The 27734-nt window shown below is 42.6% G+C and overlaps 1 protein-coding gene across 1 annotated transcript in view; it reads right to left on the bottom strand.

The window, feature by feature from the left end:
- The window catches only part of MYO3A (myosin IIIA), a 108440-nt gene that overhangs the window by 15867 nt on the left and 64839 nt on the right, over positions 1-27734 (bottom strand). Inside the window, exons 19-32 of the mRNA XM_079948122.1 lie at positions 27401-27548; positions 22032-22185; positions 21023-21111; positions 20098-20227; positions 16086-16165; positions 15879-15920; positions 15170-15247; positions 11931-12136; positions 10157-10268; positions 8993-9155; positions 7603-7689; positions 5409-5532; positions 2673-4095; positions 2114-2252 (exon numbers count right to left, since the gene is read on the bottom strand). Coding sequence (XP_079804248.1) covers positions 2114-2252; positions 2673-4095; positions 5409-5532; positions 7603-7689; positions 8993-9155; positions 10157-10268; positions 11931-12136; positions 15170-15247; positions 15879-15920; positions 16086-16165; positions 20098-20227; positions 21023-21111; positions 22032-22185; positions 27401-27548 — 2975 coding nt within the window. The remainder of the gene's footprint in view (positions 1-2113; positions 2253-2672; positions 4096-5408; positions 5533-7602; positions 7690-8992; positions 9156-10156; positions 10269-11930; positions 12137-15169; positions 15248-15878; positions 15921-16085; positions 16166-20097; positions 20228-21022; positions 21112-22031; positions 22186-27400; positions 27549-27734) is intronic.

The following is a 27734-nucleotide window of genomic DNA, read 5'->3' on the forward strand; positions in this document are numbered from 1 at the left end:
TATTATTGCTCCCGATTCCACTCCAAAAAGCAATTAAACCATGCCTTTGCTGGGCAAAGAAAAACAATGAAAGACAACTTTAAAAAATATATATATTTAAAAAGATACCATTGCCTTTGATATCAGGCTTCTCAATCAAATTATTGCTGAAAAGATGACTAACTACCCTGCAGGTACATAAAGAAAATGAAAAAGTAGCATTTTAGAAGGTTTAATATGCAAAAAAGAGAGAGCCGCATTTAAAACAATATTTTTAAAAGGGCACCTAGACCTTTAAAAAAAAAAGCAAATTGCTCGCAAGAGCATTTATTCAGTGAAGGCCATATTGTCCCTGAGTCCAATCAAATTGTTGCTGAGCTCAGAAACATTTGTCCCATTATTATTTATATGCAGTTTTAAAAGGATAAGGAGAAGAATTTTCATTTGCCATATTGTGGGTAAGAAAAGAAAGTATGAGGTAAGGGATGGGTAAATAATACATTCAATGCATATTACAAAGAAAAGGTAAATTTTGTGTGTAGGAGAATTTTTTTTTTTTTTTTTTTTTTTTTGTATTGTAATAGACTTAGATTTCATGAACATGCATTATGAACAGGGTGTCCAAGATTGCTATCAAAGGCTACTTGGACCAAAATATTCACTTTTAAGTAGCTTTAATCTAAGGCTAGAAAGCAGACAGGCAATTTAATTTGGTTTAGTACCTGCTCAATGGTTCAATCCTATGCATGCGATTCTCACTGAGTTTCTGCCATGTGTGAATGGAAAGGAGAGGAAATGTAGTTTTAGCTATGCATTCTCTTATCCCTCTCATGTGTGTTCTATGAAAAGTGGCATTTGCTACTTTCCCAAAATATTATTTTGAACATTTAATCCATATTAGCTGGGAATGATTACTCATGCTGCCAGGCCTCACTTTAAATTTAATCCTAGAATTCGGCTTAAAGCTTAAAGTCATCGGCAAATAGAGCATGATGAAGGTGAAAGGTCCTGCCAAAAATAATGAAGAGAAGCTTTCGATTCACTTTTCTCTCTCATGGGTTTCAGAAACGAAGAATAATTAAGATAACCAAAATGCAAACTTCAATTTCCATCGGCACTGGATCTTTTCATTATGCAAAGGCATTGCTAAGTGGCAGCAAAATTGTACACGCATTTGTTCCTCACAATAGCTTGGTCCACATGTAATGCGGACCATAGGATAACCGGAAACAGAGGAGCCTCTGTGGACCTGAGCAAACGGAGAGACATTCACCCTTCCTACTTCCTTTCCATTTCCTTCTGCACACTGAGGCCAGGAGGAAGACTTCTGTCAAGTTTAGCTGCACTTTCAGAAAATTTGAGCTTCCTCTCATGTATGAACCAGGAATCCTGGGTTTAATGCAGACTTTGGTCTGATGCTAAACAAATCAACTTCCATCCATGAATCATGAAGCTGCGTTGGATGTAATGCTAAGCTCAGAAAGTCTGAAAATGGAAATGAACTCGGCAGACTAAACTGCTCCTGGCTGTGCAGAAGGAGAGGGCAGGTAAATTGCACATGTCTGACACCTTGGAGAGCCATAGTAAAGGTAAAGGGACCCCTGACCATTAGGTCCAGTCGTGGCTGACTCTGGGGTTGCGGTGCTCATCTCGCTTTATTGGCCAAGGGAGCCGGTGTACAGCTTCCAGGTCATGTGGCCAGCATGACTAAGCCGCTTCTGGCGAACCAGAGCAGCGCACGGAAATGCCGTTTACCTTCCCGCCGGAGCGGTACTTATTTATCTACTTGCACTTTGAGGTGCTTTCGAACTGCTAGGTTGGCAGGAGCAGGGACCAAGCAACGAGAGCTCACCCCGTCACGGGGATTCGAACCACCAACCTTCTGATCGGCAAGTCCTAGGCTCTGTGGTTTAACCCACAGTGCTACCCGTGACCCTTGGAGAGCCATACATGTAATCTAAAGCCAGGCATAGGGAACCTGTGGCCCTCCAGAATTTCTTGGAGACGCATCAGGAATGAAGAGTTGTAAGGCCACAGGTTCCCCATCCGTGTAGTTGCAGAGTATATTCCATTTAGTCAGATTAATATTGCCTTTCAATGCTGAGAGTGATTTTTTTTTTAAATTATTTTTTACCAGGCTGGCACACACGAGGAGAGAGGTGGCCATTTGTTTGCTTGTCTTTGGAGAGCATCACAGGCCTCAGTTGATGGGACAGAATCATTTCGTTCAGCTTCTGCTGCAGCACCAAATAATCTTCTGATAATTTTGATATCTAGGAAATAAAAACACCAAGCTTTAATGCAAATCAATGCTGGGCAGTGGGAGCAGGAGAAGCAAGGATGGAGAGGGAGGGAGGGAGGCAGAGAATTTTGCTTTTGTAGATAGGTATCTTGACAACCTCAACAACCCTTACTGCTGAACTCATACTACTTTCAAAGGCATTGCTATAATTATTATCAAGCATATTTTTAAAATTCAGAGCAGGAGCTGATTTCACCAACCCTTAAATATACCTCAGGATGTGTAAGGATATAGAAAATAATCTACATCACAAAGGTAAAAATCGCATTCATTGCTCTACCCACTTTTTCCTCTGGCCCTACCTGCCACTGGCATGTGGCCCTCAGAAGGCTGCCCAGAATGGAATATCACTCCCAGATTGGGAAAAGTTCCCCAGCTCTAATCTCCTCACCTGCCTGGAAAATGCTGCCAGATCCGACTTGTCCTTCTCAGGGCCATCTTCCGGAGCATCATTTGATCCCTCAGCCTCAGCGCTGGATCTCTGCCTCGCTATTGTTGCCTTGGGACCAGGATTTTGACTGCTCCCTCCACCATTCCCCTCATGGTGTGCTCTCTCTTGGTTCCCACCCGGCAATTTCCCTTCTTTCCTGAGCTGTCCTCGCCTTCGGTATCCTCGATAATTACTCTGAATGACTAAGGCTGCCTTCTCTTTGTCTCCCGAGGTTTGCTTGCTGGCTTCAATATGTTTCTGAGAGCCTCTCGCAGAGCTTTTCCTTACACTTGCTTTATTTTCAAAGGGAGGCGGCTGGCCGTGTTTCAAAGAACCTCTTTCCAGGTGACTGCCATGGGGAACAATGGGAGACGGCCTTTGCACCTCCGAGCCCCTTCTTCCGTGCAGAGTTGGCTGGCTCGATTCACTTGACTTTCTGATAGATGCTTTCTTAGGCAAGCCATCGGAAATGGCCTTTTTCTCACCTTCCTCTGGGAGCTTTTGTTTCACAGAAGACTGTCGTTTCCTGGGAAGTACTTCTTCCTTCTCCTCTGGTGCCTTCAGATCTAAGTCAGAGATGCTCTGAGTAACAACAGAAGCTGCACCTTTTTGGTCGACACCAGCTTCTGCTTCTTGCGCTGGTTTGAGGTTCTGCTCTGAAGGTGGTTCTGGCCCTGCCACATTCTTGCCACCCTGCTCCTTGACCTTCTTTCGTTCTCTGTAACCGCGGTAATTACTCTGAAGGATGACAGCGGCCTCCTCTTCACTTCGGGGAGGAGACGTGTTGTGTCCAGCAGTTGTGTTACTCTCGATCTCTGTAATTTGTACATCTTCTTCAGTCTCAGGTGGTGACTTGGGCACAGCAGCTGCACTGACGTGGACCTCTGCGGGTGAGGTCTGCACCTTATCTGTACTTCCCCGTTTCTTACACTTCTCATCCTGAAACTTCTTCCGTTCTCTGTAACCCCTGTAGTTACTCTGGAGGATAACAGCCGCCTCCTCTTCAGTGTGAGGCGGTGACTTGAGCTCAACATTTGCGTTGACCTCAACCTCTACAGGAGAGCTTTGCACTTCATCTGCATCTCCCGTTTTCTTACAATGGTCCATACCGGCTTCGGCTTCTGGTGCTGGTTTGAGGTTCTCCTCTTGAGATGGTTCCTGCCCTGCCACATTCTTGAAGCCCTGCTCCTTCACCTTCTTCCTTTCTCTGTAACCACGGTAGTTACTCTGAAGGATGACAGCGGCCTCCTCTTCACTTTGGGGAGGAGACTTGGTGTGTCCAATGGTCGTGTTACTCTCGATCTCTGTAATTTGGACATCTTCTTCTTCCTTTTCACTTGGGGTAGCTGCCGTTTCAGCCTGTTCCTTCCTAAGAAGTGACTCCCTGACAGAAACATATTATATTTAGGAGATATTGTAGTCCTGATACAACATGTATGCATTAAAAGGTTAATATGATATGTGCAATTTTAAAAATGAGAAGAATATAATAATTTATTATTTATACCCCGCCCATCTGGCTGAGTTTCCCCAGCCATTCTGGGCGGCTTCCAATTGAGTGTTAAAAACAATATAGCAATACAGAAAATGTTGGGGGTCCTTTTTTGTTGTTGCTTACAAGAAGAAAGAGCGTTAGGGGGGGAAACAATGAAGAATACCCTCTACTCAAAGTAAAAAGGTAAAGGGACCCCTGACCGTTAGGTCCAGTCACGAACGACTCTGGGGTTGTGGCTCTCAGCAAAAAATCAGCCATTTCAGATTGTTTAAAAGATAGTTGGCGTCATTCACAAAGAGGTTCCCCAACCCTGCCCTAGTACACACATTTCCATATACATTACTTGACTGGAGAACTGAACCTCAAAATTTGGAGAAGTACAAATTTCAAAGGCTAGACTAAGTTTTGGTCCACCTATCAGTTCAAAAAACATGACTTAAGTTCCCTTTTTGATGTGAACTGAAACAATTTCCCTTTCATCCCTACCACAAACTGTGGTTACTCCTTTCCCCTGGAGATACAGATGGCATTTCCACCACCAAGCAAAAACTTTTTTTTCATTCTTCCAGGATGTGGGGGTAAATAAATTATGGGGGCTTACTGCCTTTTATTTTTTATTTTTTGTTCTACTGTGTTTTGTCAATTGTTTTAAATTAATGCATATGTTATGTATGCAACTAACCTCCCTGAGATCAGGGAATCTGCTCCTGAATCTGTTTTGCTCCTGAATCTGTTTTAAAAAATAGATACATTTGTTGCAGTTAATTGCAGTTTGAGTGTTAGGTAAGGAGATTATTCAACAATATTTTCTTGTTCATGCTTCCCCCCCCCCCCCCGCCCCCTGTGTTGAGCTCTCAATATCTGGCTGAAAGGCCTTTTCTTGTTTTAATGCAAATGGAGCCAGGAATCCAATATTCAGACTTAGAGCTACCAGACCTTTTACAAATCAGATGTGGATAAAATGTTAGCAGTCAAATATCATTTATTTGCATCCAGTGTTTTTAATGGAAATCACATGCCCTTCTTTGACACGTCTACTGAAAACAAAACGCAATATAATGAGATATATCTCACCTTGTCTGCACGGAAGAATGCAGTCCGCCATGGTCTAGGTCTAGATATATTGCTGCTTTCTGACTATATTTTATTGCAGAAAGAGACGGCATTTAACAGAACAATCACAACGAGAAAGCAAACAGTACCTTTTCCTTTTGAAGCTCCTTCGCTCCCTGTATCCCCTGTAATGACTCTGAATTGTCGTTGCTGCTTTAGAATTTGCTTCCTTTTCTTCCTTAATTTTCCTCCTGATTAAATATCCTCTTGCAGCTGATGTAAATTGCAAGAGGAACATAACTCAATAATTTGTTTATTCATTTGAACTATTCATATGCTGCAGCCTTCCCCAACCTGCTGCTCTCCAGATGTTGTTGGACTACAACTCCGATCAACCCAAGCTAGCATGGCCAAAGGCCAGGGACGATGGGAGTTGTATTCCAAAACACCTAGAAGGCACCAGGTTGAGGAGGGATATGCTGCTTTTCAGGTGGACTTCATAAAGTGGTTTACATAATATATATATATATTACAAATTAAGCAGTATCAAAATATATGCGGAGCTCTGTGTGTGTATGTGTGTGTGTGTGTGTGTATATATATATATATATATATATATATATATATATATATAATCTTGAAGAGACTTTCTGCCTCTTCTCTCTCTCTCACTCCAAGGCAAGATGGTTCCTCTTGTGGCAGTTTGGATAGGGAACATCATCACCAACTCCAACAGTGTTAAATAGCACATTATGGATTTTGACCGAGTTAACACTAACAAAGAACTATGCCTGCTTATTTCAGTGATCTGTATTCTGTCCCCAGAATCGGAGGACTCCTTGTTCACCAGAATGTCTTCTTATTTAGCTCCATATTTACATGAAACATGTTCACTCCCCTATCACAAAACTGGACTGGTTTGTCCCACACACTTGGCCTGGCAGAATGTGATGGTGGAACCCTAGAATGGTACATTGGACTATACTATACATCATATTGCAGGGGGTGGGAGGGACTGATAACCATTTTTGCATGTTCTCCTATGCAATTAAAATGATAGCCCATTGGGAGGGGGTGGGGAAGTTCTCTCCCAGGCCACTTCTAAATGTGATAGCATTGCAGTTTCAGGGAGGTTTCTTTCCCATAGGGAAACAGTCATACCTGATGGGTTGGTCATGCTGGCTAATGGGAATTGAGAGTTCAGTAATACCTGGTGTTTCTCACTCCTACATTAGAGGGTTCCTGAGCATTGGCTAAATCCAAATAGGCAGGGAGGGTTGGAGAAGAATTCCTATTTTTTTCCAGCAGAGCAATCTGATCATCCAACACTCCTGAAATTGCTTCTGGATATCTCAGTCAGATTATGCACTTATCCAGATTTTGTAATGTAGCTCCTTTGCACAAAAAGGGTGCCCAGAATATGTATTTTATGCATTAATGCATACAATATGTGCTGTTTTATGGAAAAAAGAATGGAAAAGCACTTTAAAATGTGCGTTTTATGTAAAGATGTGTATTTGACCACACATTTTTTTTAAAAAAACACACCCACCAACAAACCTGCATGAAACAGGATAGAAATGACTGGTGGTCAAGCACCAGTGACAGTGGAATGATATAAAATTAGACTGCTGCAGGTTTAGTCATTGCCTCTTCTCAGCAGGGCTAAGGAAGCTTCCTGCTCATGCAGAGATTTTCCCTGGTGAAGACCAGTCTATCGTGACTCTGATTCATGTTCCCTGGTTCTGCTTCCTGGTTCTGACCTCCAGCTTCGCTCCTAGCTCCCATTATCATGCTCCCCACTATCATGGCTCAGCTCTTGACAGACACAAAAGAAAGCAAAGCTGGAAGTTGCAGATCTCTCATCTAATCCAGATACATAGCCAAGCATACTGATGGTGTTACCCTCAACCTTTGAGAAGAGCTTCAACGAAATACAAGCCAAATTCTTTTCCAGCCTACCTAGCTAGCTAAAGGGGCATAGTTTAGTAACATCTTGGGGAAAAATCCATCTGAATGTCTCACACAGCACAGATAAGTGGCAAAGTAAAGTCGGTTTGAAGAGACATGGCTTTATTCCCACCCTCCTTTATTAATAATGACTCAAAATTCTTAGACCCTCCAAATACCCACGTCTTGCTTTGGAGGGGAGATATTCATGCATAATAAACACACAACACTGGTAACGACTCTTTTTGGATAATTTAATCATTTGCTGTGATCTTTGTATAAGGCATTCTGCAGCTACGGTAGATAATGTCATGTATGTTTACTCTAAGTTGTTTTAATTTTTATTTTTTGAAACCAACAAGAATTATTTACAAATTATAAAAAAATACTTGCCAGCCTGTAGCTTGGTAATGCACATTTCGATTTTGTATGCTGCCTTTGCATTTGAATACTGCTTGCGAGTAACATATCCCCGGTAAGCTAAAGAGAGATAGTGAAAGCTTTTTAAAGCAGACACAATTATTTTCACTGAACTACTGATGCATGCTCAGAGTAGAAACAGAGAAGAAATACATTCGGAACCAGGTATATAGATGAGATGTTACGCAGATTCCAAGATCATGATAAGAAAGCACATTTGGATCAATATAAACACAGTTTTCTATGCTCAAAATCAGCCTTCCCCCAAATTGGTACCCTCTAGAAATTGTTGGACAACAACTCTCACCAACCGTGGCCACTGTACATACTAGCTGGGGCTGATGAGAGCACCAGGTTGAGGAAGGGTGCTCCACGTTCAGGACCAAACTATTAGTATTATTCTCTTGACACAAAAGCCCATTCAGTTTTAATAGGGAACAAATCTTAAGTGTGGTGAATGGATCAAAGTTCCACCCATCACATTAAAAGCGTGAAAGCATTAACCATCAAAAGGGCAGATTCTCCATATGTTGTGATAAAAGTTCCGCTTGTGGTTAACACAATGAAATCATAAGAACCACCTACTGGATCAGACCAAAGGCCCATCTAGTCCCACAGCCTGTTCTCACAGTGGCGAACCAGGTGCCTGTAGAAAACAGGTCCCAGTACTGATCCTTGAGGGCCTCCACTTTCTATTTCACTCCATTCGGAAAACTGCCCATTTATTCCTACTCTGTGCTTCCTGCATCTTAACTAATTCCCGATCCACTAGAGGACATCACCTCTTATTCCTTGACTGCTAAGCTTACTCAGAAGTCTTTGATGAAGTATTTTGTCAAAAGCTTTTTCTAAGTCCAGGTACACTATGTACTTGCCTTGTCTTATTCAATGAAATTTCCAATGGTCTTACGCTTAGATTGCTCCTGTTCTTAAAATAACATGTCATTCTTTAAACGGGGCCTGCCATTATATGCCATTAAAAATACAATTTTCTGGAAAATAGTCCACGCGGAGTGGGAACACAACTCTAGGGTGTGTGTGTGTGTGTATACCCATTAACTCCACACCAGCTACAACTGAACCTTCACTAGATATTCCCCAGGCCACCAGTTCAAGGTGCTGTGAGCTTGACACTTGACATCACCATGCAATATATATAAAAAATTATATATCTTAAAATATAAAATTTGTCACTCAAGATGACTAACGACAGCATAAAGGTAACAAAACAAGATAAAATATTATCCAACAACCAGTCAACTGCAACAAAAAGAGCACCTGCTGTTTTACACCGAATTTCTTATTTCACATCAATATGAACAAATACTTGCACATAATTATGTTTGTTACATTGAACCATTACCTGCTTGTATTTTAATTGCACTTTCTTCCCTTTTCTCCTTTATCTTTTTGTATCTCTTTGAGCCAAGCCACCCTCTGACATACGCTTGAATCAAAACAATCCTGTTAATGGTCTCCTTTCGCATTAAGTTCAGCTGCTCTACATGATAGTATTTGAGAAATACCTGTAGGAGGTAAAAAGAGAAGAAAGAACTACATGGAAGGCTGACGACTCCTTCCATCCATAAATGGCACCCCCAGTGTTGGACTCCCCAGAGTTTAAAATAAGCAGTTGTAGATCTGCCTTAATAATGACTGTTTGTTCTTGAGGAATATATTTCTCTATCTCTCTGCCAGTCCTGGACTCATCAGAACAGGGAAACTACTGACAAACACAATAACTTTTAATTCCAAGCTGGCTGAAATGCATGTGAACTTGCATACCACATCATAACAAATCATAATGTACTTATCCAACACACTTTCCCTCTCCTTAGATCTGGCTGTAATGGCGGAGCAGGCAGAGAATATGGGACAGTCTCCTTAGGAAGGCATTTAGTTGCACCCAGTTATACAGGTGGAGCTGAGATCAAAGGAACTCAGTTACTGCTTCAGCTCCAACATGATGTGAGAATTTAGACTGGACAACTTTTAGTTTATCTACCTTTTACTCACCCACCTGCCCAAAGAAAAGAATGAGAGTGTAAGGTGATGTTTTATGAAGTGCAATGCACACATGATTGATAAGAGCAATATACTGTATCTAGTGTTAGTGAATCTGTAATCCTCAACAAGAGACTGGACGCCACACCTTAACAGGCCCCAGTGGAATTTATTTCATAAAATGTATATACTGCTTTTTTTTTTAAAAAAGCACCAAAATGGAATTTTCTGTCTTCATCTTTCCTGTCTTCTCTGCAGCCCATAAGATTACAGTAGGGAAAGACTTACTGTACCCAATGTACAGTAGGTGGTACATTGGGTAGTTTTGTGGGTAGGGAATGGATGGATCTGTGAGATGGACAAGGAGCTTTTGGGACCATGTTGCCCTTAGATCCCCGGCCACAGCAAGATGTAGCCTCATTCCAACTTGTATTAGCAGAAGCAACTCTTTTCAAATCCATAAATATAGTCATTTATTCAATTTATTTCAACGGGGGCTGCATCTAATGAGCAAAGATACTACCTTAGTTTTCCCAAGTATCCAGTTATCAAGCTGGGCTTTTTCCAAGATGGCAGCGCACGTTTCAGGGCTTACAGGGGGTTTGTCACTTGATTTGTAACAAAGGAGATAGTATCTAAGACAGAGAGAGAGAGAGAAACCCAAATCCTTTAGTACTTCATTTGCAAAAGACATTCAGTGCCAATCAGTTAACTTTTATTTCATTCATACAAACTGTGAACTTGCATGCATAACAGTTCACATCTGAACTGATCAGCACATTCAGAAAAACCATGTGGTACAGCCCCCAGTGGCGAATGGTAAGTCTGAATGGTCTCCAACATAAAAACGAAAGAAGTGTATTTCCAGATATCAAATATATACCAGAGAGAAGGCTAAACAACAGGTCTTCTTCCTGACAAACACAAGTTTTGCACAGGAAGCAGGTTTTCTGAATGGGAGAGCATTCCGTCATATGTTTCCCCAGCTGCCTTCTGATGCAGCGCAGCCTGAGAGCAAGCGTTTTTCTGAATATATAGATTGGGCTTCACTCCAACTTACAATGCTCGCAACTTGCTTCTGAGTCAAACGACTCTTTAGAGCTAACCTTCACCACTCGCACACACAATAGAATAGCACAGGGGTCAGCAACCTTTTTCAGCCGTGGGCTGGTCCACTGTCCCTCAGACCATGTGGTGGGCCGGACTATATATATATTTTTTTGGGGGGGGGAATGAACGAATTCCTATGCCCCACAGATAACCCAGAGATGCATTTTAAATAAAAGCACACATTCTACTCATGTTAAAACACACCGATTCCCGGACCGTCCATGGGCCGGATTGAGAAGGCGATTGGGCCACATCCAGCCCCCAGCCCTTAAGGTTGCCTACCCCTGGAATAGCATAACTGTTCTTCAGTGTATTGTTGGTTGGCTGTATTTATTGTTTTCGCTGCTCCTAATTTATTGTGAAGGAATTGTTTAAGGTGAATTTTACTGTATCCGGAAAGCTGCTTCTTTGTAGACAGAAGTACAGCACAGGATGTTTAATCTGTGCGGCATTCCTGAATCAAAATGCAATGCCTGTTCTCCAAGCACATTTCACCCCCACTTTTTCAGAAGCTTTCCCAGCATCAAGAGATGATTCACACATGCTTGTCAATGCTGGTTGACTTTAACGGCAAGCGATGATTTGCATGTGTGAACAGATAGCTGGAAGGATGTGGGTGGCGCTGTGGGTTAAACCACAGAGCCTAGGACTTGCCAATCAGAACATCGGTGGTTCAAATCCCCGTGACGGGGTGAGCTCCCGTTGCTCGGTCCTTGCTCCTGCCAACCTAGCAGTTCGAAAGCACGTCAAAGTGCAAGTAGATAAATAGGTAACGCTCTGGCGGAAAGGTAAACGGAGTTTCCGTGCGCTGCTTTGGTTCATCAGAAGTGGCTTAGTCATGCTGGCCACATGACCCGGAAGCTGTACGCCGGCTCCCTCGGCAAATAAAGCAAGATGAGCGCCGCAACCCCAGAGTCGGCCATGACTGGACCTAATGGTCAGGGGTCCCTTTACCTTTACCTTTTACAGATAGCTGGAGATATAATACTGCAGACAAAACATCTGTATTGCCTTGTATCACTGAAAGGGCAAGACTTTTCAGTGGTGACATTTCCCACCTTTAGCTGGCAGTTGGCCCATGTGCAGCAATCCAGTGTAGAAAAGCCTAAGTGAACCAGAATCTGGTTTGGTACTAAAATGTCACTTCTGGACACAGTCTACCAAAACAACATTTGTAAAGGACTTACCGCTCTATGAAGTTAGCAAAGAGAATACGGTGAGAATAACCCTGTCTCCGGATCCGTGCCGTTTCCAGAATTCCCGTGTAGCGCAGCTGTACCAATACCTTTTCTCTGTCATATTTGTTTGCCTGTCGATCATTGTTCGGCTTAATGCAGCGCACAAAGTGAGGTTGGCCAACCACCATTTTAGATAACAAATCCATGAGCGAATACTGAAAAGGAAATACGGGGAGAAGCCTTTGGAACCCCTTCCTTACAGTATCTTTCTTGTGAGTGCTCAAAAGCTTTGTAAAACTTGTATTCTTTGAGATCTTTTTGAATTTTCCTTGCACCAAATTAAGAAGATTATGGGCCTGCCCACGGTTTCTGTAGGCAATTATACAGTACACTGTATTTGCGGTACCCCTGTAATGCATCCGGTATAACACGCGTGCAGAAAATTCACCTATAGCAGGAACTATTACAGTTGCACTGTTCCCATGCTGAAAACACCTATATCCTACCACAGGCACATAATTTCACAATTGATTACTGCCTTAAACTGTACTTTTATGGCAAATTCTAGACTCCAAAAGCAAGGTTTGCTGCCCTAGTAGTTGAAGGTGTGCGATCTACATTTATTAAATTTATTAAATAAATAACACTTTTTCAAATAGGTTGCATATGAGCTTTTGATTGTTCCAAAGAAACTGAGAACATTCATTGTGTTGACTTTTCCAACAGGTAAGTAAATCGTGGGGTTGCTTTATGTACTGTACTGAACTGGTTTCTAAAACAACAATGAAATTTGTAAAAGTTAGTGTTGTAAATTGCTATGTAGATTCTTAAGAAAGGCTTGAAAAGCAGTCCGTGCAGCTTATAATTTACAACACTTGTGTCATCTTCTAGCTGATATGCACACTGTCACTTTTAAGCACTACTTCTTGGTTGCATACTTCTGTGCTCAAAGTCATGTAAGAAATCTCAGTATGACCTTTAGTGCTCAGAATTATTAATCCTATTTTGTTGTGGCTCGTGGCTTAAAACAAAACATTATAAAAGGGTCCTGTGGCCCCCTGTCTATTCTGCAGCCTTTATGAGCAGATGGGCGATGTAATTGCCTGTTGACAAGAAATTGTTAATGGCAGTTATGGCATGATGTTCTGACAGGTGTTCTGGAGAGTGTTTCCAATGGAGATTCTTATGTAAAACCAAGGAGCTAATTGTGCATCAGGTTGACTCAAAGGAAAATAACAGCAATAATGGAATAGCGCATTATTCAAATGTAAATTCAAAAAGTGCATTATGTTCTCCTTTGGTTGTGGACTGTAGAGTACCAATTTGGATGTGTACCACAGAATTATAATATTATCAGTGCAATAATAATGAAGCCCAGCCAACATGGACAAAGCGACTGTTAAAATGTTTGGCAGTGACACGTTTAAGTGCTGTTATGAACATTAAACATGCTAACAAACCACAGCCAGACTCTTTTTCTGACTGTCATTCTGTCCCTGTGGATTTTGGCCTCTCATACAAAATAGGGCCTGTTCAACCAATAATATCAACTATATTGTATTTTGCTTAGGGCAGTGAAGCTTCTGTCCCCCAATTGGCTAAGCTGCGATAGAAGCATAACAGGTTCAGTTTTCCTGGGATCTAAACGGTTTTTGTCATTTTTATGTGAGGAAATGAAAGTTGTCAGTTTGATTGGGATTGAAATCCATGGTAGCCATGGAAAAAAGAGATAAAACAAACCTTCCTGTGGTTTTCTCCTTGACTAGAAGGACCACCTCTCCTGGTATGTCCCATGGAGGACCTTACGGTCTTCAAACAAAAATATCTTGGAGGTCCCGGGCCACAGGGAGGTTAGGCTTGCCTCAACCAGAGCCAGGGCTTTTTCAGCTGTGGCCCCGATCTGGTGGAACGTTCTGTCACAAGAGACTACGGCCCTGTGGGACTTGACATCTTTCCGCAGGGCCTGCAAGACAGAGCTGTTCCACCAGGCCTTTGGCCAAGGCACAGTCTGACCCCCTCCTTTGGTAATCCTCACAGAACTCTAGCCCAATGGTTGCCATTAATTTGATTCTGAATTGATTTTAGAATGAATTGATTTTAGAATGTTGTTTTACTTTTATTGTTGTTAGCCGCTCTGAGCCTGGCTTCCGCTGGGGAGGGCGGGATATAAATGAATTATTATTATCATTTAGCAGTTCAAACACGGAAACCATTCAATAGAGAGAGGAACCTTAGCTCAGAGGGGCCTGGCAGAAGTTCCCAGGTTCAGTCTTGGGCATCGCCAGTTAAAAAGGCTCAGGGACCAAGGCCAGGAAAGATCTGTGCCTGAAACCTTGGGGAGCCAAGTGCTGCCCATCAGTGGAGACAATGCTGGGTTAGATGGGCTGATAGTCTGACTTACACGGCAGAGCCTTTTGTTCACATGGCTCGAATCAGCAAATGGCATGGGCAGGGAAATGCCAGGGACCATGAGACTTGGAGGATCAACTGTGGGGAATACAGGTACCCTTCTACTAAAAAAATAATAATACTGAGAAGACAAGAGCCATGTGAGATGGCCCTGTCACCACATCCCCTGCTGAGCTAACTTGCAGGTGCACCAGAGAAACATTTGGCCAGCACCTAGCCTCCCCCTCAAGGTCACATGGGAGATGAAAAAATATATATCAAAGAGCCAGAAGAGATATCTTGAAATGTAAACATCTGGGAAATGGCAGGGTATCAGTTTGAAGAAGAAGAAGAGTTTGGATTTGATATCCCGCTTTATCACTACTCAAAGGAGTCTCAAAGTGGCTAACATTCTCCTTTCCCTTCCTCCCCCACAACAAACACTCTGTGAGAAGTGTGACTAACCCAAGGTCACCCAGCAGCTGCATGTGGAGGAGCGGGAACACGAACCCGGTTCACCAGGTTACGAGTCTACCACTCTTAACCACTACACCACACTGGCTTGAGTGGACCAGGGTGCCCTGAAGTGTTTTTCCTCAGAGGAGAACCTGTGGCCCTCCAGATTCACCCCCCTCCCACTACGTACTGGTCATGCTGGCTTGGCCTGATGGGAGTTAGAGTCCAACAACATCTGGAAAGGGACAGGTTATATGCTAGTCTAAAAGCAAGTTCCAAGTGAATTACCTTATCCCTAAGGAGAAATAGAACTATTGCATCTATAGAGATGGGCCCAGAAATCAGCAGGCTGGCTGCTGCATAAATCATATATATTAAGAGGAAGAATAACAGCTAAAGCTTACTCTGAAATATGAAGCAACTGTCTGCGTTTTCATATTGGTTGTTTCCCTCGGATGATGCGTGGAATCCTCCGGCTCACTCTATATGTATCAAGAAAGAAAATAGCACCTCTTATCTATACAGTGTCTGAAGCTTATTGCACCAGTTCAACAAAGTGTCCTCTTAAAGAACACTATTAATAATAAAAAATAGTCATCCTAAGCTGCAGATGCTACTGAGTAATCACTAGGAAATTCAGAGGTTATTACACTAAAAACATTACAATACTTTATCACACTGTACACACATGCAGAAACACACACATATACAGAACACAGTTTGATAACTGAACATACAGACAGATATCTGTTGCAAACGCATTTGAAGGAAAAATGGTTTGTCTAGATTTCTCTCTTTCTTTTTTTTTTAAAAAGATTAGGACTGTTAACATCCTGCAAATAATAATTCTGTACCCTTGTCACAATGGTTGTTTTAAACAGCCTGATTAACCCCACAGCCAGAACCTTGGTATGCTCTCATTTTAAATAAACATACCAATCAGGAACACATTTACTTGGAATTAATACTTCAGTGTAGTCCAGGAAACATACTTGCAAGGAAGCAGGCTTAGGGATGAGTGCTAAGGACAGTGACAGCAGAGAATTAATTTAGCTTTCCCTGAAGTAGTTATAAAACTATAGTCAGAAAGAAGGGAAATGTAGGTTTTTTTACCTCACGGAAGGAATACGAATTGCACAACACAAAGAAATCCAGCTAAACAGAAAAGAAAACAGGAGAGATAAAGAGAGAGGGAGAGAAACCAAGGAAGGGGTTACTTGCTTACTTTTTTTTGGTTTTGTTTTAGTAGTAGCAACAACAGCATTGCCCCTCTCGACTTCAATATACGGGTCCAGGCGGCTGCCCATGCGGTTTCCTTACCTTAGTTTGGCTAATTGATTTCTGTGGCGTCCATGTCTGGTAGTTTACCGCACTCTTGGTTTTCGTATGTGCCAAGTTACCTAAGAGAAGAGAGAAGGCACCTTATTCAAGATGTCCACCCCTCTAGATATTAGTCCAGGGATGAGCAGAAGGCTGATCTACTGGGATAACTCTGGGAGACTTGCAATTGATCCGAAAGATTTCTGACTCCCAACTGTTTGACAATAGCAGTGGCAGAACGACTACCTCTCCCTATGACTGATGAAGTGGAAAAAGCTTGTGCAGAGGTCGCACACCCAGGAGGTCAGAGCCTCAACACCCCCCTTCCCAGCAGTGGTGTTGCTTGCGGCTTACTGGAGGGAAAGGGCTGAGGGAGCAGGGAGATCAGGAGTGTGCAGGTGCACCGGCAGGAGTGACAAATTGTTTCCACTGGTGCACCTGCACCGTGCAAACCTCCTTGCCCCCTCTCCCTCCGATGAACAGCAGTGACACTGCTCACAGGAAGTTAGCGTTGTGGTTCCACCCAACTGGGCAAGCTGCTTCTGAGTTTGGAGCAACCAGGAATAGCTTTCTGGGTAGAACGAGGGTATGTTCAGCTCAGTTCTGGTACTCAGAAGAAATCCCTGTGCTCAGCATCTGCTTAAGCAGCACCATATTCTTTAGTTCCAAGTGAATGTATTTTGCCTCTCAGGGCTCTAGTAAAAAACAACAACAACCAGTGGTCCCCCCCCCCAAAAAAAAATGTTTGGGGTACTCTCATTTTCCTACTCATATTGAAATACTGCCCCTCAATGAGGCCAAACTTAGATTCACAAAATGTTTAGGGGTATGTATCCCCCCAGAAAAAAGCACTGACAACAACACAGTAGATTCCATAAGATTGAAGTCTGCCCTCCATGTATGATTATTATTAACAAATTTATAGACCAGATGAAACTTTTTATGTATGCAAGCACGGCTGTGCGGATTCTGTTAGTCCAGAAATGGAACTATGCTGAAATGGCAAAACTTACAGGAAGAATAAGAAACCAGGAAGAGGAGGTCTTTAATAAAGAGTGGGGAAAGTTTATAATTTATTTGAAAAACTATTGCAAACAATTACACACATTGGTAAGATTGACAGAAAACTTGTATCAAAAATTTGAACTATGGAATGAAAAAGGATTTATCAGAATAGTTACGAAAGAGATGCAGAGGTGAAAATCATTAGATTAAGATCCACAATGGAGGGAGGGAAGTCAAAGGGGACTACCGTATATTTTATTTATTTTTTAATTCACTTGTTTAAATAAAATAAAAAATACAAAAATAAAATTTATTTAAAAAAACATAATACATGTAGCTTTCAATGAGCCACAAGCACATTCCTCATTTCCCTTCTGCTTGTGAAGAGAGAAGATAATGAATAATTGGCATTTACATTTATTCTCCAAATCTTATTGATGTGATTACAGACACCAGAGCCCCCCTTATCACCCTCGCCTTTTGTGGAACTGCACTACCTTAGAGAAGTGACTGGTGTGTTCTGCATCATTTTGAAGCATATCGTACAATTTTATGATGGCCTACCAAGCTCTAATAAAAACGAGGAACAAGTCTTAGAGTGCATTGCCCACGCTGGTGCAGGAAGCAAAGAGGGAGGCTATATTAATGAGCATTTTAAATGCCCTTATAAAGGGTTTATTTTTATGTTTTGCATTTATATCCAACTTTTTTCTCCAAGGAGCTGGAGATGGCATACATGGTTCTCTCCCCCTCCTTGGGTAATCCCCACAATAACCCTGTGAGGTAGGTATGGCTGAGAGACAGCGGTCGGCCCAAGATCACACAGTGAGCTTCATGGCTGAGTGGGGAATTGAAAACCTAGTCGCCCAGATCTTAGTCTGACATTCAAACCACTACACCACAACTGCCTCCATCCCCTGCAACTCTATTGACAGGCCCCCACCTGGTCCCAGAGCCAAACCCCAGCTGCGCCGTTGCCTGCCTCCTGATGGACAGCTGAGCAGCCTTTGCTAAACTTTCTTCTTTGTGTGGACTATGGTAGCCTGCAATTCAGATAGGGCAATGCGGACTAGCAGGGCCTAGTCTGTTTACTATGTGATTTGTGGGGACTTGGTGCACCCAGTTTAGAGCATTTGCTCCAAGATTTTTTAAAACCCTTGACTATGAAAAATTCTAATCCCAAATGCCTTCTATAAAGCGACTTCCTCATTACAATTCCAGAAGTGGCTTCAATTATGCAGAATTTAAATATAAATTAATCTTGCAGTTGGGTACTTGGGGGAGGGAACAAACAATATACACTTGTGGGAAAACTAATTATGTGCTGGCTGCTGAAATAACTGACAAATAGTGCATAAGCATAATTTGCATTTTTCATATTCTCATGCCATATTTGAGGTGAGCAGTGACAAATATGACCAGAATGGCTGACCAGCATTGCCGGCGGCTTCCTTTCAGCTCCGCCCCCGGGGCCGCAGCCGATTGGTTGGTGGTGCAGGTCACCTGGATGACGCCACAGCCTACGGGGACAGCCCAGGGGTCAGAGCCATGGTTGGCGTGACCCCCTGGGTCAGGGGAGCCAGCGATGGGTCACAAAAGCCGCCCACGTCATGACTGGTGAGTGGTCACTGCTGGTTTACTTATATATGTGGTTGATGGATAATAAACATGAACCAAACACTATGCATCCTTGGGGGGGGGGGGTGGCAGAGGGTGCAATTGGAGCCTGAGAGAATGTCAAATGTAAAGAGAAAGAAGGTATCTTTTTTCATATGTGGTACCACATATGGTCCTGTAAGATTGCAAAAGCCTTCTGGGAAATGATCCATAATGAATTGAAAATAATGTTGAAAACAACCTTTGTTAAAAAAACTAGAAGCTTTTCTTATAGGTATACTTGGAGACGAGGTGCCGAAAGACCAGAATAAACTATTTATGTATCCAACCACGGCTGCCCAAATGATATATGCTCAAAACTGGAAAGAGGCTTTGGCCCCCAAAAGAGACCATTGGCAATTAACATTGATAGAATTCACAGAGATGGCGAAACCTACTGGAAGATTATGAGATCAAGACAATAGACTTTTTGTAACAGAATGCGGGAAACTGAAAACATGAAAACAAATTGGAAACAATTAAAAACATTAGCAGGATTGATATAAACAAGAGCAGTAAGAAATTTACAGGAATTATAAAGGATAAATTTGTAAAAAGGATAAATTTGGATTTGCAGTAAGAAAATAAGAAACTATAGAAGGGGAGGGAAGGAAGTCGCAGTAAATATTTTTGATTTGTGTAGAATTATATTCATTGTTGAATATTGCAAAATGGAAAAAATATAATAACAAAATAAAAGAATGTCAAAAGAAGAGTTCATATTTTTTCTTTCGAGTCCTTCCTTTATTATACTACAGCCAATTTCCCCTGCAACATAGTGCTATGCAAGAGTAGGGGCACAGAGTTGCACCTTACATTTTTTTTACTGGACGTTAAGTAAATAAATCGTTCCCCCATGACTTTTCAGCTCAGCTGCTTTGCGCAGAAGAGTTCAAAGGCTGAACTCTTGACATCTCCAAGTAGGTATGCCAGAGGCACCTGCTATAAACCCTGGAGAGTGGCTGCCAGTCAGTGTAGACAATAGCAAGCTATATGGACCAATGATCTGACTCAGTGTAAGGTAGCTTTCTCAGTTCCTAGTCTCTGAAACCCACGGAAGTGCAACAGCTGAGGCACAGGGGTTCTGCAGCAGACCGAACTGTGTGGAAAGAGTTCCCAGAGGGTAGGACATGTGGAAGGACGGCTTGTAGGGAATGTTTCCTGGATGAGGGCAACACATCTGCTGTGTAGCCTTCATTCTGCTGCTCCTTTCCTGTGGCGCTCAGTAACGTGGCAAATGCCTGCTTCCTTGGTAAGGTGAAAGATGCTAGCCCAGTTGTGAACTCAAAGGCAGGCAGCATCTAACACTGGACCTGTCAAAGGGTAGCATTAGTACTGTAAGACACATTACCTGTTTTTGTAAGAGGGTGGATTACCAGCTGCCGAGTCAAATAGTTTTCCGAGGATCGCAAGAGCAGTACAATGTCAGCTGGTAAGGTGTCTCGGTTTTTGTTCAAGAACCCACTTGCATTATAAAGAACCTATTTTTTTTTTAAAAAAAAGGACAGCAAAAGTTATACAGCAAATTTTCTTACGTTGACCAATACTTCCATGCATTAGGCCTACTGATTCCAATTTCAAACCATTCATTAAAAGCTACAAAGTGGTAACAATCTACAGCAGTGGTGGTAGTGTGGAGATGCTGAGCTGTTCTCCTGACACCGTCCTTGCTGCTTACCTGTATGGGGTTGTGAACAGGGTGGTGGCATGGTCAAAACTGGACCTCTACCACCCACCCAACACTGCAGTGATGCTGGTGTTAGGAGGGCATGTCTGCCTCACCACATGCTTGGCTACTGGTGACATATGAACTGGGCCTCACGCTGTAATCAGAAAGCTGAATCACTTGCTACCTCACCCACTTCTGATCCAAAAAAACCTAACATGCCTACAATGGGTCTGTTAGTGAAAGAGGCGCTGCTTCAGGTAGTTCCCAAATTTGTATTCCATTCCTTTGTTTTTACAGTTGCATTGCGTATGCATGCCTTAAACAGCAAAAAGGATGCCATGACTGTTTGTTTTTGGGCTGTGATACGGGAGGATTTCTCTCCCAGCAAAATTTTTCCATTTATTAGGAAGAATATAAATGATTATTCTGAACCAATTATTTTTAATTATCTGAAGCCTCATGTCCTCATGTGCCAGAAAGTAAACATGTATCATGATATATTATTGAAATTATGCAATTTGATAGTGTTCTATAACCTACTTTGGAAGAATTCTGCTTTGATAAGTAGCCTAAAAATTATTTTTATAAACCAAACAAATAATTTTACCTTCCCAGCATAATGGTAAATCCCAAACGTCAAGTCTATTCTTTTTGGTCTCCAGAAATATTTTGATTTCAGGTTGTCTTCAAATTTTTCTGTAAGGGAAACACACAGGTTTTATTCTAAGTGAATAACATAAATGCACTTATGCCCATGGTTGCTTTCCACCACCTATTCCTTCTCCATCTGCAAATGAGTAGGCATGTGCAGATGCTTCCATAAAAACTTCTAATACTGTTTTGGTGGTTTCTTCTCAATTGATGTAATACAAATGGCCAACTAGTGGTGGTGGTCATAAGACCATTAACTGCAGGGTCTAAAATTACCTGGCTGCACCACTGCATGTAACTCACCCCTGCTGTAGACAACACTGAGCTAGTTAGTCTGAAGGTGTCTTTCAGTAAAAGGCAGCTTCCTATGCTCGCTCTTCCCAAAGGCACAATAATAATAATGAATAATAATAAATTTTTATTTATACCCTGCCCTACCCGGCCGAGACCGGGCTCAGGGCAGCTAACACTGAATATAAATACAGTAAAAACATTCAAAACAAAAACACAAACAAAAAAACAACAACCCCAAAACACACACACACACACACACACACACACACACAAAAACAAACAGTTGATTAAAACATAAGTTAGAATACAGTTTAAAATGCAGCCTCGTTTTAGTGGTAGCCTATAGATCAAAGCCATAAGGGGAGAAAACGTCAAATATTCTCTGGGGCCAACTATCCATGCTTGCGCTACATGGATTTTTCCCAGCGAGGGAAAATTTATATACAAGTCCCATATAAGGGGTTCCATTAAAATAAATAAATAAATGAATTGCTCTGATTGGCAGTGGTTGTCCAGAGGTTGAGACTCAAGTTTTCCCTGCCCCTAGCTGGAGATAGCAGGGATTGAACCTGGAATCCTTTGACAACGGAATATGAAAACACAAGGAAATGCTCTTTAACTTGGACTGTTAATACCAGTGCACCTTTAAGAACAAGCTGCAAACAGCTTACCCACAAGCGTCTGATCAGTGGCGCGAGGAAACCGGCTTTCCTCATCAAGCAAGGACAATAATCCCATTGGTTTTTGCAGGAACATATCTAACAGGGGCCTGTTGTCTTCATACTCAATAACTCGTGCATCAACACCTTCGTACAGGTATTCATTCTGCAACAGAGGACAAAATGTGCTTTGCTGAGCAACACTGCAAAGTGCTTCATGTAAATGAAGAACACAGAAGGGAGTCGGTGCTTTTAGGTTAGCTGTCAACCCCTCACCCCACCCCGAAATAAATCTGTTCTGCAGCAAATCTTTCATCCTCTGCTCCGGTTTGGGGAAAACGAAAACCCCTGTTTCCCGTCAAAGGCATTTTTATGACCCCAAATCTCCACACTAAGTATTTTTAAACCTACAGACATGATTCTGAGTATAAGATGACTAAAACATCGCCATGATCCTCATATGAACCAGAACAAACACTTCTGTGTTGTGCTGATAAAAGATTTTCCTAAAATAGTCAATTCTTGTGAAAAGTAGCCAGGTTGACAGGGTTGAAAATGCAGGTCTGTGTGGGGGGAGATTAAACCACTATTTATGAATTCCCAGTCAGCTTTCGTATGACGAAAGCGCAGTCTCCCCACTGATGTGACATCCTGACAGGAAATAGCCACCATGCAATAACCTCCCATCTTCTTTAAGTCTCTGGCTTCGCCATCAAAATTACCAAAAGCAGCATCAGGGAGCGCTTAATATGGGTACAGTTAATACCTGTCTCTTAGAGTAAAGCTGTACATTGAGTGGGAGCTGGTTTATGTGATTTGTGGTGGCTGGTGATTCCCCAGTGTTTTCTCAATGAGCTGAAATTGGTGTTTTTGCTCCAATTAGAATGATAAATGCCAATTTTCATTATATTTTAGCAATATATTCTATCTTGTTGGGTTTTTTTTGGAAACCTCTTTGGAAACTTTGCTGAAGGGTGAGTGGTTAATTAGAATTATAGAATTGTAGAGTTGAAAGGGACTGCTGGGGTCATCTAGTCCAACCCCTGCAATGCTGGAATCTTTTGCCCAGCATGGGGATTGAACCTATGACTCAGATTAAGAGTCTCCTGCTTTCCCGACTGAACTATGGGTGGTATCTCCACCTCTTTATATATCTCTAAATGCAGATATGTGATAGGTTGTCATAGCCACTATGATTTGTCCAGTTAGCATTGCATGCATAGGAGCTGTTACATTAAGTGACCAGTGCAAAAGCAGCTACAGCAAATAGCTTGAATCTGAGCCATTCAGGTTAATAGTCCCCTTCTCTTGGTTATAATGATATGCGTTACGTGGGTTAAGTGCATTTTACAAATATATATATATTCTGTCTCTAAAGCAAAAGACACATTAAGCAGCAGAGTAGCCATCTGGAAACCACTTATTCAAAGTGCAGTTAAAGGAGTTATTTTAGATTATAGCGTATTCCAAAGGGACAAGCCTATTTATTACCTTATTTGGCACTGTAAAAGCCTACTCTTCCAGGTGAGAGCTGTTTTTCCCCTCACTTATTCTTGTAGTATGAAACTGGGAAGAGTTTTTACTAAGCCACCCTTGAAATGGCAGGATGCATGCTATGAAGTGGGGGAGGGAAGGAAAACCATCTCTCCTTCTTCCACTATAAAGGGAGAATTCTGGGGAGTAGAAAAGGTACCCTCTATATGGCAATTAAGCTGCACTTTGGTTCAGAGCAGAGAGCCAGCTCCGAATCTACAGCACAGTGGAGGAAATTTTCAGGTGGGCAGTAAAGAGGTTCTTTCCTTCCTCTTCTTCCTCCAGAAACCCTCCCCCAATGCTCTCCAAGTCTCCTGATTCAGGCTGCTAAGAGCTCATATTAAGAGTTTGGGAATATCTAAACTTAGGGTTCTTCCAGATGACCCTTTTAAAGCATTCATCCTGGCTTGCTTGCACAAAGCTTGTGGGAAGAATGTAAGCAGGACCAGAGCTCAACAATTGAGATGCTCGCCATATAGCAACTGTTCCATGACAAGCACCCATCCTGATTTGCTTGATGATCTTCTCATTTTTTCACCCTACGTGTTCCAGTGCATTCCACTGCCATTTTCCTAACCACAAAAAAGTCAATTTCTTTGCAAAAGCGGATTTGTTGTGCTTCGGCAACAGAGTGCTTTAATCCACTTCAGTGGCACAAACCCAGCTTACCCCGGTATGCTCTTGAATTCCTCCCACAAAATACTGACAGTCGGGGGGGGGGCAGCATAATAAAAAAAGGAGTTTACTAGATCGAGGCTTATAGTCAGCAGTTTCTGTAACATTTGCTCTTTTCCTTGACTGGGGAATCTTTTCCTAAACAAATACCCCACTGCCATTTTAAACTGTTAAATATTCATTTTTCACCCTTTTAATAAGCTCCTGAAGTCTGTTGACTGACCCTTCAAGTTCATTAGCATTTTGGTAATTGCACTATCTCATTTGGCATCCGTCTTAAAAAATCAGATTAAACTGTACAGTCAGACTAACCCCCCCCCCACCTTTTGAATTGCAGTAAATTTCAAAACTGAAATAAAAGCAAATTGTCATTTCCTTCCCCCACAGAATATTCATGGTTAATATGCTTGTTGGCAAATGATTATAAAAGTTCCAGGTTTTTAAAGAGCTGCTCTGTATGATATTCACTTAAAAAAAAAGAAATTCTGCTGCTGAACCATAAATTACACAGTACACCTTATTCCTCATGAAAACAACATAGCATTTGCACCAAACCTATTATCACTGTGTTCTGTTGCCTGGATACTGTAAATGGGAAGCCTAATGTAGTTTTAGATGGACATTTAAATTGCAGAAAGCAATCATACAGTTCTGCATAGAATGTATTATAAACAAAGCATTTTACAGTCTTTGGTTGTTCGTTGGCTCTCCAACAGAAGTTGTAGGTAACTTCTCCTAGATAAAATTGGGTATGGGTTCAAAATTACCAAGCTCACTTTCACCAGGCCCACCCACAACCTTTTAGCCTTTGCGTTAAATGCTCTTTTTACATGTAGAATGACCTTATCCTTAAAAATGAGCAGGATAGACAAAAGAAAGTACTTCATGCGCCAAATCGGGTCCTCCCTTAAAGAGGGCACGTATTGCAGTGAGACCTGGAAAACCGGCACCCTGTGTTGTGGGTGGGTACGATTGGTCAGCCACAACACCCGATTGGTAGGTCCCTCGAAGCTGTGTACAATCTGGCCAATGGGACGCAGTCCAAACGGTTTGAGGGACCTATTTATGCCCATGCACGTGACCCAGAGCTTCCTCTTTCGGTGTGTGCATTCGGAACACCCGCCCACCTCTCCCTACTTTTAGGGCTTTGCATTTGACCTTGCTATGCCGTCGTGTCGTCTGTCGTTGGGACAGGGGCACGGCAGGAATTTCCCCCACTTGGCTGATTGGCTCTTGCCATTTGGGTTTTGCCTGCCGCATAGCAAATCGTCACAACTTGTAAGGTTGCAGATAGGCTCTGGTTCAGGTGATAGGGATGGAAGAACACTCTCGCCATCCCTATGTGAAGGGTATTCCGTTAAAGGAATCCAGGGACTCGATGGTTTGGTCAACCCTTGAGAGGGTGTTGTGCCCGTGCCTGAGTCTAGGAGGACATTTGGGTGATGGAGTTAGCCTGTTCCCGGCTTTCCACTTATCCAGGTGTTCACCCTAGGTTGACCTATGCTGGAACCCTGGGTCAGCGCTACCTGCATGGCAGGGAGCTAGTCGAATCAGAGCCTATGCAACCAGTCACTTTCTGTAATCAATAAAGTTGTGACCTAAATTCTGCCAAAAACCAAAAACAAAATTTTGAGTCAAGTGTGAATTTATTTAGGGGGGAGGTTTCTGGGTCTGAACTCGCAAATAGTTAAACTATGAAATTCACTCTCAGAAGTAACGGTGGCCACCAACTTGGGTGGCTTTGAAAGAGGACTAGACAAATTTGGTTACGGTAAAGCTATCCATAGTTATGAGCCACAATGACTTCCTCATGCTTCTATTGCTGGAGGTTGCAAGCCTGTGAATACCAGCTGTTGGGAATCACAGGTGGAGAGAGTGGGGCTGCCCTTGGTCAGGGGCTTCCGATGAGCATCTGGTTGTCCACTGTGAGAAGAGGATGCTGGGTAAAAGAGAGGCATTTCGTTCTTATGTCCTTAAACAGGACTTGGGTGGTGCTGTGGGTTAAACCACAGAGCCTAGGACTTGCCGATCAGATCAGCGGTTCGAATCCCCACAACGGAGTGAGCTCCCGTTGCTTGGTCCTTGCTCCTGCCAACCTAGCAGTTTGAAAGCATGTCAAAGTGCAGGTAGATAAATAGGTACCGCTCCAGCGGGAAGGTAAACGACGTTTCCGTGCGCTGCTCTGGTTCGCCAGAAGCGGCTTAGTCATGCTGGCCACATGACCCGGAAGCTGTACGCCAGCTCCCTTGGCCAATAAAGCGGGATGAGCGCTGCAACCCCTGAGTCAGCCACGACTGGACCTAATGGTCAGGGGTCCCTTTACCTTTACCTATGTCCTTAAACACCTCCCAAGCAGGGGAGGTAAAGAGACTGAAAAGGTCTGCTTGGTCACACTTGTCAGCCCTGCTTCCACCAGAGGGTCTTGCACCTTGGAGGGCCTGACACGTGTTGCACATGTGCTGTTGAATCGTCGGGAGGAGGCCGAGTTCAGTGTGGCTTCCTCTCTTGCGCTCAGGAGAAGCCAGCCACTGAACTGCACCTCTCTTGGCTCTGCACTCAGCCTCCTCCACCACCTCAACATTGAGGGGGCCCGGGCCTCTGCCAGCCAATATGGAGGGGGGTCGAAGACACCTCCGCCTCTAGGAGTTGGCATGCCTATCCTCCACCATATTCCTTGGGCTTGCCCTACATTCAGAATGTGTGAGAAGGGGTTCTATGCACATAGATTACCATGCTCATTAAGCATGGGGCTGAGGGATGCATTAGCTGAGAGGTGCTCTCCCTGTCAGTGTGCAAAAGGGGTTGGTTAAAACACTTGAGGTGGCATTCAACTAGTTTTACTCAAAGATAGACCTAGTAAAGTTAATGGACCTAACGTAGTCATGTCCACTGATTTTGATGGGTGAAGTCTGAGTAAAACATAAGCTGACTGAGAGTCCTACCTCTGTGTTTTCCTTTAGCGAATGCATCTTTTTTCCCTCCTGGTTTTTTGAGTGGCCCGGTAATTCAATAGGCAATTTGATGCTGTCATTTCAGTGTTGTCTTTATGCGATTTTAAAAACTGACCAACTCTTTTGGTTTTGTACGATGCTTTGAGCTGGTTTTTTTTTTTTAAAGCAGCATAAAACACTTAAAAATAAACACAACACAGACACACAAATTATAGCACCCACCTGCTCCCATGCAAAGACATGTTGGTTGAAGTAGAACTGGATCTGCTCATTGGCAATGTTGATGCAGAGCTGTTCAAATGAATTCTTTTTGAAGTTTTCAAAACCAAAGATGTCAAGAATCCCAATGTTCAGCCCTTCGTCATTTCCGCTGAAATGTACAGAATTTGCACATTAGATTATCCAGCACCGTTTGGTTATTTCACATCAGCTTCAGCCCCGCAGCTACCTCAAAAACATAACTATTACATGTCTGGTTTAACACGGCTGGGAGTCAGCAACTGGGCAGGGTCTCCTCCAGTTTGAGATGTTGACAGAGTCTAATGTGCTGTGTGCC

Source organism: Podarcis cretensis (assembly GCF_951804945.1).
Source record: "Podarcis cretensis genome assembly, chromosome: 12".
Classification (NCBI taxonomy): Eukaryota; Metazoa; Chordata; class Lepidosauria; order Squamata; family Lacertidae; genus Podarcis; species Podarcis cretensis.